Raw genomic sequence first — 9,508 nt, forward strand, 5'->3', positions numbered from 1 at the left:
TGATGTCATAGTGCTGAACCCTTAAAATTCTATGTGAGTAGCCCATTAGAAAAGCACTATATATATCACTTTTAAAATTATTAAACTTTTTTAATATATATATATGTCACTTTTAAATTATTAACCTTTTTTTTTTTAAACTAATTTAGTTTTATTTATTTAGCTTTATTTATTAATTTAAAAAAAAAAACGTTATATTGTTGATATTAGACTGGTCTTCGTTGGTTTTAGACGGGCTAAAGACCAGCTTAAACCACAGTGCCTGGTTTGAAATAGTGACTATCCACCTTTTTCTTCAACACGGAAGTAAGTTTGTAGATGAGACTTCCGGCGTATTGACTATAAGGATATAACGAGAAGAATGACAGTAAACAGTAAAACTTTTTGCACTACAAACCAGTGTGCTCATAATTAAGATAATACATTAAAATAATATGGTATGACACACCAATTTGCAATATCAAGCAGCAAAATGAGATGTTTTGTACAGCTAGACCAGAAGCCAGAGCCATAGAATTTACAAATGGCCACGCACACTCCTACGGGAAGAAAAACGTGAATATGTTCAAAAGTTAGTATAATTTTTTAAAATGATTTTAAAGTCTCTTATGCTTACCAATGTTTAATTTATTCAATAAAAAGCACTATAAACAGAGCTATTGTAAAATATTACAATAGGTTTCCGTTTTATCGCAAAGCTGAACTTTCAGCAGCCATTACTGCTGCCGTTTGTTTGTTTTAATAAAAACGTTTATTATTATCCATGTTGAAAATATCTCATATTATTTATGTCTTCATTTGTGATTGTAACTTAGTTGTAACTTAGTGTCCCCTCTATATTCTTTGCAAAACTATATATCCCATCGATTAAACTCACATAACATTTCTATTTTATCTATTCTATTATTACCTGACTGACTGCAGTTTTAAACAGCTAGAGTACGCCTCAAACAGCCTCATACATGCGCGCTGAGTCTGCGCATGCTCAGTATGTGCTGTGTGGTAAAGCAGGGAATGTGTAGCTAGCTAGAGGAGTTACCAGCTCTAATATCCTCGACCTTCGGGTGCCTGGTTTAGGCAAGGAGCCTTTTCTACCCAATTCTTACGTGCAATTGAAAATGTCCGTGTTCTCGGAGCCTGCTTTGGAGAAGAAATTATCAGAACTGAGTAACTCCCAGCAGAGCGTGCAGACCCTTTCACTGTGGCTCATCCACCACAGAAAACACTCCAAAACCATCGTCAAAGTCTGGTATAGCGAGCTGAAGAAAGGTAAGGAGAGGTACAATTTTACCTCAAACACCTAGAATAGTTATTCAATGCGAGGTCATGTTATGTTTTGTCGTTTTGAAATGAAATTAAACAGCACATGTAGCAAACAAGCTAATCATAGGTTCCCTTGTAAGCTAACAGCTTAGCTCAGCTCAAATGCATGCTTTGATCCATCTGCATAAATCTGCAGCTTACTTTATAGGTTATTATTGAGACAAAACCTAAATTCTCTACCTCTTTTGTTTCTTTATTAATGAACACAATACCAGTCTGTGTGAAAATTGCAGGTGTTCAGACACTCAGCAGCATGTGTTAATTGCTAGAGCAACTAGAATTAAGTTTCACTACTGCAAATACGATTTTGGTGAGCCCCAGAAAATTTTTTCAATATAATATATGTATTAGATATGTTATTATTAGTTTTCCAGGGTTGTTGATGCTCCCACTGACCCTGGCAGCCATTTTGAAACATCTACTCATGTTTCTCTGCTAGTTTCAGTTTTGGCCATATGTTAGGGGTTTTGTTTTGGGACTTTTTATTTTTTAGTGGTCAAGATCCTAAAAAGTCTAGTTTAGGTTCAACTAGATCTCCCTGAATGAATGGCAAGCAGTTTTTTCCAAACACACACCTGCTTTGTATGAACACTTGATGGCTATAAATATCTTTATTTGTTCCATAACTGCAGATTTGATTATTTCATTAACTGAAATAATATTTAAAGTGCTTCTCTGAGGCGTTTTACGTATGCCACTGTCTATTTCATGCACACATGGATAACATGGACACACTTATTGTGACCAAAAATTATTCTAGAATAGTAATAGTGTTTTCACAACAAGTCATGAATCGGATATATTGGCAAAAACACAAAACATAAACAATGCCACTGAACGGGACTCGCACATTTGGCTGATTATTGCTGCTGAAAATGAATGTACAGTATAATGATTCTTTTTGAGTCCTTTTGAGTGGAAAACAAGTCCAAGTTTATATTTGCATGTACTTAGCGTTGTTGTTTACAGTCAGAATAGATGCAGTTCTTGAATGATGTAATGAATGCTATTATGCTATTATTAAAGATATTAAGCTGCTGTGCAGTTTATTGTTGATCGAGAAGTGCATTTTAATCTGCTCTTAAGAGATGGCTCAGTTTTTCTCTATGAATATTAATGATTGTTTTCTTTAGAGTTTCTCAGTTTTGAGTGATTTTAATTTAAATGTAGTCAGAGGTTCTAGGACAACAATGAGGGCTTTGGATTGCTGTGTGGAATAGCAGCGCTAAAATTACTTCAGTGTTTCCCCTAGGTTTACAGTAGCCAACGGTACTTTTTAAAAAAACTTTGTTTAATAACAAAAACATTTATTTTAGTAAAAAAAATAAGTCCAACTCTCAATTTAAAATTTTTTGAACAATAGGGCCCTACAATACTTTTATTTTTTTAGCCTTTTTATTTTTTTAGCCTAACATGTATTTATTTTTTAATCAAATCAAAATTAAACCCTTTTATTTTTTGGCAAACAAACAGGGGTTTACTCAGTGTTTCCCCTAGGTTTACTGCTTTACTCGGTACTTCTTGGTACTTTCTGTTTACTAACAAAAACATTTATTTCAGTGAAAAAATAAGTCTAAATCTTTCAATTTCAACATTTTGAACAATAGGGCTACAATATATATATATATATATATATATATATATATATATATATATATATATTTTTTTTTTTTTTTTCAGCATTAAACATTTTTTTATTTTGAATCAAATGAAAATGAAACCCTTTTATTTTTTTGGCAAACAAACAGAGGTTTACTCAGTGTTTTCCCTAGGTTTACAGCTTTGGGGAGGGTGCTGGTAACCAACGGTACTACTTTTTTCTTGGTACTTTCTGTTTAATAACAAAAACATTTATTTCAGTGAAAAAAAATAATTTCAAAGCTATTTGAACAATAGGGCACTACAATCTTTACATTTTTTTCAGCATTAAACATTTATTTTGAATCAAATCAAAATTAAACCCTTTTATTTTTTGGCAAACAAAAAGAGGGTTTCCCCTAGGTTTACAGCTTTACTCTGTACTTCTCGGTACTTTACTTTCTGTTTACTAAAAAAAACATTTATTTCAGTGAAAAAAAAAAGTCTAAAACTCTCAATTCCAAAATTTTGAGCAATAGGGCCCTACAATCTTTTTATTGTTTTCAACATTAAACATTAATTTATTTTGAATTAAAACAAAATTAAACCCTTTTATTCTTTGCCAAACAAACAGAGGTTTACTCTGTGTTTCCCCTAGGTTTTACTTTACTCTGTACTTTTCGGTACTTTACTTTCTGTTTAAGATAAAATAAGTACAAAACTCTCAATTTCAAAATTTTGAACAATAGGGCCCTACAATCTTTTTTTTTTTTTTTAAAGCATTAAATGTATTTATTTTGAGTTAAATGAAAATTAAACCCTTTTATTTTTTTGCCAAACAGAGGTTTACTGTAATACATGGAAGAAAAATTGTGTGAATATTCAGTTTAAACGCTTTAAATAATTGTAGTATTCTTTTCTACAATTAATCGTGTTGTAATATTTTTTTTTTTAATCATTTATTTGATATAATTTTTTTAAAATTTGCCATAAATGGGAATATATAACACCTACATTATACTGTACAGAAGTAATACAAGACTAATATAGTTCTGTTACATGTTAAACCAGACTTTTATTTTGACAGGTTGCTGTGTAGTTTCTGTGCGTATACAGTACGATATGACGCTAGTTTTCTCAAATGAAACGGTAAAATTCACATGAAGTGACACTCACAACAGCTCTGGAGATTGAGTTTATTTGTTCATGTGAGATGAAAAGGCAGAAAATTACCGGGAGCGTCAGGCGTGCTTCAGTATTTGTGTAGTAAAAAATGCCGCTCCACCATTCATTCATACAGAGGCAAATGGAACATGGAGGATTCATATTTAAACCGTCGTTTCGCGTTTCAGTATTCACAGACACTAATAGCAGGGGGAAACACTGTAATTCATAGGATTTCATGCCATCTCCCAGTGATTACCGTACTTTCTTGGTTTTATGGTTTAACCTAGTTGCCTGGGAATGAGCTCTCTTTAGGCTAATGGGATAATATTACAGCTTCAGAATAAGTGCAGAGCCCTGTGTGAATTCAGTATTATGCTTTAGAATTAGATTTGTTATTACATGGCCTTCATTTCTAAATGCTGTGTATTTGCTTGGAGATGGGATTGGATAATGTGTGCATTGCTCAGGTGGTGATACTAAAAAAACAGAGCTATCTTTAGATCATCTCTCCTGAGGTCTCATTGTCTCTATAGTGAAGGTGTAGTTTCCATAGCAGGTTTTTGTGTTGAGGAGGAATCCACAACAATCATTTCTTACTCAAAAACCTGCGTGCTGAGCATGGTTGACCTGTATTCACATCCTAAAAATAGTGTTTTTGTCGCCTAGTACATATTTTATTTGCTATTCAGTTGCCTTAAATTGATTATTTTTTTCCCCTCGCAACATTTAATTGGTTTAATTGAACAGCACATGCCTTTTCTTTTAGAGCAAAAATATTTAAAGATTTTCTTCCCAGGCAGACAACCTATTAAATGAGGAAATGTTTTCTTCTCTTTCTCTCTGTGCAGCCCAGGTGTCCCGTAAGCTGACTTTCCTGTATCTTGCAAATGATGTCATACAGAATAGCAAGAGGAAAGGACCAGAGTTCACACAAGATTTTTCACCAGTCATTGTTGATGCTTTCAAACATGTCTCCGGGTGAGTTAGACCAGTATATTCTGGCCTTTTAGCTCCCGTTTAAAGGTTTAGTTCAATCCAGAAGTACAATTTCCTAAAATGTACTCATCCCCATGTCATCCAAGATGTCCATATCTTTCATTCTTCACTTTCATTCTGTAGTCAAAAGGACATTTTTGAGGAAAACATTTCAGGATTTTTCTCCATATAGTGGACTTCAATGGGAGCCAATGGTTTGAAGGTCCAAATTGCCGTTTCAATGCAGCTTCAAATGGCTTTACATGATCTTAGCCGTGGAATAAGGGTCATATCAAGTGAAACAATGTCATTTTCTGAGAATTTCTATTATTTTTTAACCACAATTGCTCATCTTCCACTAGTTGCATCCGCAACTTCACATATTACGCAATCACATTGGAAAGGTCATAGACGGAAGTACTGACCAAGTGTTTACAAAATGAACGTGCAAAGAAATTCAAACACCCTTTACAAAAAAAGGTTAAACAGCAATGTTGGGCGATTTTGAAGTTGGAGTAAGATGAGTTGAGTGAGTTTTTCACTCTATGCAACCTTTTTAAACTGAAGTGAACAGACAAAGAATTAACCGTGCATGACTTTTCTAATGTGATTACGTAATGCATGACGTCACAGAGCTAGTTCATGATGAGCATTTGTGGTTAAGTATCAATTTTTATTTATTTATTTATTTATTTTTTAGAAAATAACCAATCATTTTACTAGATAAGACCCATATTCCTCAGCTGAGATCATATAGAGACATTTTGAAACTGAAATTTGGACCTTCAACATGTTGGTTCCCATTGAAGTCCACTATATGGAGAAAAATCCTGGAATGTTTTCCTCAAAAACCTTAATTAATTAAAGACAGAAAGAATGATTCTATTGAATAATTCAATTTTTTAATTTTTCTTAGGCAAGTGTAATTGCATCTTAACTTAAACCTAGATGTTTGAATCTTGTTGCTATGATTCTTCCTGTACAGAATATTTACCATGTTTTTATCTATCCTGTCCAGTGAAGGAGATGAGAGCTGTAAGAAACAGTTAGGTAGAGTTCTGTCCATCTGGCAGGAAAGAGCTGTCTATGAGAATGACGTACTGGAAAAACTCTCTGATGTCCTGCGTAAGTAAACCACCGCAAGGCCACACTGATTTCAAAGATTATTGTGATAAGTATGATGTGAAGTATTTGTTAATAGTGACTTTAATGCCTTTGTTAATGTATGACATGTAGAATGTCTTCTCATGGCTTACAGAGGTAGAAAAGAAGGCCAAGAAAAGGCCGTATGAAGAGATTAAGGCGAACAATGATGACTTTGCCTCCCAAAGCTCCCCTGCTGAACCTCCACAGGTATGAAAAATAGAGATGTTCCGATACCCTTTTTTCCTTCCCGATACCGATTCCGATACCTGGGCTCAGGGTATCGGCCGATACCGAGTACTAATCCGATACCTGGATGTGTAATTGTATATACAGCTGTAGATAATACTAATAAATTATTTTATTGTGTGCTTCAGACTTATTCCTTAATAAAACAAATATACAGTGATATATACAGTGAACTAGAGTATTTTTATTATGACATACATTGAACTTTTATTATATGACATATACAGTGAACTAGAGTATTTTTATTATGACATTTGACAGTAATATTTTTTCATATAGTTAGTATTACTAATCTGGTTTTCTGACGTACACCAGCCCTGTTTATAACAGAGAATTTTGGCCAGAATTTGAAAGATTCTCACTAGATCTTGCAGGAACCTTATTCATTGTGCAGCATTTTCAAATGCTCCTCACTGCATCTCGCAGCAGTAACAGTGTTGCAAAATCAACGTTGGCTCCCGAATAAAGCTGTTCGGGGTTTGTGCAAGTTTGTTTGCATTGCAGTCCAAGCTGATAAACGGTCAGCGCTGAGCAGCTCAAACGTGTCGTGTTAGTTTCACTTTCGTTTCGCGTGCCATTTTATTTTTCTCATTTGAGACAGAAATGGCAGAGCTTATGAGTTGAACAACGCGGTGGTCGCGCCAGTGTGACCGCTCACGAAAATTACTAACACTGGCAGAAAAATTGGTCACAGTCTGGAGCCCTTTAATATTACCGCAAGTGTCCCGCGCGCTTCAGTACAAGGAGTAAACAAACCACGCGCCTGTACAATTCATTAACACAGAACCACGCATTAATTCATATTTAAACAGTCGATTTTTGGTTTAATATTAGTCCATATCACGATTTGATTTAAGTGTAATGAACTACCTTTGATTAATGCGTCAAACTTTGACAAATTCCCGTGACGTTCCGCGTTAAACTGTAAGTTTCATTTTGACTGGATTCCGCGATTCCGTCCGTGTCTTCCGCATCGCAGAAATCATAAAGCCCTACATATGAGACATGCCGCCGTTTTAGCGGACAAACTGCTAGCACATTTGTATTTCTTCTTCGCTGCTCTAAACAGTGGTTGCTTGTGGCAACACTGTTTGCATTCTGAGCCGCGAAGAAGAACTGGCTTCTGATTTGCTAGCGGGAATAACATATCTAAGAAAATAGTATCGGATCGGTCCGTGGGTTCAAGTACTCGCCGATTCCGATGCTAGATTTTTTTGTGGTATCGGCGGCATTTCCGATACTAGTATCGGAATCGGAACAACCCTAATGAAAAACAACCTTACGCAATGCATATTTTACCTATAAACTGACCTCAAGTCAGTTTAATCTTCCATGTCATGTTTTGTGTCTCAGACTGCGGATCTGATCCGAGCACTACAGGAGCTTGAGAACGCAGCCTCCAGCGATGCAGCTCTCCGCCAAAGGATCTCTGCTCTACCCCCAGAGGTGCAGGACACCTCTCTATTGCACAAAGTTACAGGTTAGAACACCCATGCAACCCTTTGTTATGCCAGAATTATAAAGAAGCTACAGATGGTTCGCACTCTGAAAAAACTAGACAAAGTCTTCAACAAAAAGAATCAATAGTTTTAATGGAGCAAGAGCAGACGTTTCAGCCATCTAGCTATTCTCAATGCTCATACTGAATCAACATCAGACATGCAATCAATTAATACTGAGTAAGTAATCAGGAGACAGGTAACAGGTGCAGTGGGAGGGGCTTCAGCCCAGACACAGAGAACAGGTAGAAACAATTCTTTTCATAAAGTTAACAATGTTTATCTCTAAAAAAGAAGAAGGATAAAATGCTTACAAAAAACATGAGTAATTTATCTCTTCATTCATTCCCTTCGGGAAAAGACTGTTGAGTTCAAAAATCCAAAAAGTTTCTCTCTGTAACAGTTTTTTGTCCAAATCACCACCTCTCCTTTTAGGCAAAACTCTTTCAATACCCAGAAATTTCAGATCAGAAATGGCATGCTTAGCTGATTGAAAATGTTGGGAAACAGACGAAGTTACATCACATCTCCTAATTGCACTCAAATGTTCCAAAATTCTCGTTCGTAAAGCCCTAATAGTTTTGCCTACATACAACAATGGGCAAGGGCAAATCAAAATATACACCACGTGGGTAGATTTGCATGTAATTAATTGCTTGATTTTATATATCTTATGTGTGTGTGGATGTGTAAAAGACTGGAGTTTAAGGTAATGTGAACAGGAAGTGCAACTTTTGCATGGAAAGTTACCTTGGGCATTGGAGAGAGTACTAGAAGGAGGCGTGGCAGTATCAGCATGGACCAGCCTATCTCTAAGATTTGAGCTTCTAGAAAAGACACAAAGTGGTAAATTTTGAAAAAGACCATTCAGTTGGTAATCACTTTTAATTATATGCCAGTGAGAATTAACAATGTTTCTAATGTCTCTGCTCAAAGGACTATAGGTCAAATTTAGAATGCAGCGGTTTTCATTTTGTTTGGAAAGCAAATTAGTCGAATGTGTACCAGAGGCACATACTTTATTTAGTGCTGTATCAAGCCAACTGTTGGGATATCCCCTAGAATTAAAATCTCTGTAAAGAAGTCTTGCTTTTACCTCAAAGTCATTCTTGTCAGAGCAGATACGATGTAATCTGGTGAACTGACTGAAAGGCAGACCACGTTTCAGAGATATTGGGTGAGCACTAGTAGCATGAAGTACTGGACACTTTTTGTAGACTTGTAGAACGTGATGTGGAGCAGCTTTTTAGCAATCCTCATCCCCAACATGGCATGAATAATTTGACATTTTCTGAAAGACAGGCCCTTGACAAACTTTGCAAAGACAAAAACATTGTGGTAAAGCCAGCTGATAAGGGAGGTGGTCTAGTAATTATGCCCAAAACCCTGTACGATCAGGAGGTTTTAAGACAATTACAAGATCTGACCTACTATAGAGCTTTGCCCACTGATCCTACCAGTAGATTTCAAAAGGAAATAGAACTATTCCTCCAGCAAGCTCACTCCTCTTCCCTTATCTCTGAACGAGAATTCCAATATTTTTTCAATCGTACACCAACTAGACCAGCTTTCTA

General features: G+C 35.6%; 1 protein-coding gene across 1 annotated transcript; it reads left to right on the forward strand.

Annotated features, from left to right (window-relative positions):
• The first annotated feature begins 1,010 nt into the window (after positions 1 to 1,010).
• Positions 1,011 to 7,920, forward strand: slc30a8 (solute carrier family 30 member 8). The gene is made up of 5 exons (XM_073821455.1): positions 1,011 to 1,269; positions 4,917 to 5,046; positions 6,062 to 6,168; positions 6,302 to 6,396; positions 7,789 to 7,920. The coding sequence occupies exons 1-5, from the start codon at positions 1,119 to 1,121 to the stop codon at positions 7,918 to 7,920; spliced, it is 615 nt and encodes a 204-aa protein (XP_073677556.1). The 5' UTR covers positions 1,011 to 1,118.
• The last annotated feature ends 1,588 nt before the right edge of the window (positions 7,921 to 9,508 follow it).

The sequence above is a fragment of the Garra rufa genome, chromosome 17, assembly GCF_049309525.1.
Source record: "Garra rufa chromosome 17, GarRuf1.0, whole genome shotgun sequence".
In the NCBI taxonomy this organism is placed as follows: Eukaryota; Metazoa; Chordata; class Actinopteri; order Cypriniformes; family Cyprinidae; genus Garra; species Garra rufa.

Excerpts from the sequence above, each read along its gene's own strand:
- slc30a8 (XM_073821455.1), top strand. The coding sequence starts at position 1,119 with ATGTCCGTGTTCTCGGAGCCTGCTTTGGAGAAGAAATTATCAGAACTG. Across the intron at positions 5,047-6,061 it reads GCTTTCAAACATGTCTCCGG|TGAAGGAGATGAGAGCTGTA; the intron begins GTGAGTTAGACC and ends TATCCTGTCCAG. Across the intron at positions 6,169-6,301 it reads AAAACTCTCTGATGTCCTGC|AGGTAGAAAAGAAGGCCAAG; the intron begins GTAAGTAAACCA and ends CATGGCTTACAG.